General features: G+C 43.3%; 1 protein-coding gene across 1 annotated transcript in view; it reads left to right on the top strand.

Annotated features, from left to right (window-relative positions):
- LOC119588856 (band 4.1-like protein 4) overlaps positions 1 to 756 on the top strand; it is a gene marked incomplete at its 5' end in the record, with an annotated part of 128,141 nt that overhangs the window by 51,858 nt on the left and 75,527 nt on the right. Inside the window, 1 exon segment of the mRNA XM_037937494.1 lies at positions 644 to 722. Within this exon segment, the coding sequence (XP_037793422.1) occupies positions 644 to 722 (79 nt within the window).

Genomic DNA, 756 nt, shown 5'->3' with positions numbered 1-756 from the left:
GGGGGACGGGGAGGTACGGACAGAAACGCGGCGTCGAAACACAGCCGTTCCCCCGATACACTTTAAGAGCCATTACACAGCGAAGGGGAGTTCGTGTAACATACGAGATTTGTTGTTTACTGATTACGCGAACGGCTAAGGTGGTGTGGTTGGGGGGGATGGGGGAGGGAGGGGGATGCAGAGGGGATAAAGCGAGGTGTATTGTGATGCTGATGGTGATGAGATGGCAGGGAATAGACCTTTGTATGGTGATGATATCGCAGGGAAGGTGTAGGCCTATGTTCCCCTGTTGAATGGTAACATTGTGCAGGTTACATTAACGGCATTGAAAAGTTGATGGAAGAAATGATAGTGGTAATATTCGGAGATATTGAATATATTATTAGTAATACACTTACTGAATATGTAATAAGCACAACTGTGTCAAAAAATCTGATTAGATTGTAAGTGATATGCAAAAGTTAATTAGAATTATGTAAAATTTCGTCTTTAAAGTTTGATTCATGATAATTAGATTAAAAGTAAGCAGTATATATATTTCTGTATCCACATGTGAAAAGGAAATGTGTAATGAAGTGATTTCTAGAAAAAAAAAAATTCAGTGTTATAATCTGCAGTGTATAATGCTCACTCCTCCCCCCAGGCACGTCGCCCTTCACGCTGTACTTCAGTGTGAAGTTCTATGCCGCCGACCCGACCAAGCTGGTGGAGGAGATCACGAGGTGAGTCCACGTCTACGCCCACACACGCCCAAGG

The sequence above is a fragment of the Penaeus monodon genome, chromosome 24 (genome assembly GCF_015228065.2).
Source record: "Penaeus monodon isolate SGIC_2016 chromosome 24, NSTDA_Pmon_1, whole genome shotgun sequence".
In the NCBI taxonomy this organism is placed as follows: Eukaryota; Metazoa; Arthropoda; class Malacostraca; order Decapoda; family Penaeidae; genus Penaeus; species Penaeus monodon.
Note: the sequence above shows the minus strand (reverse complement) of the source record. Positions and strands in the feature narration are given on the sequence as shown.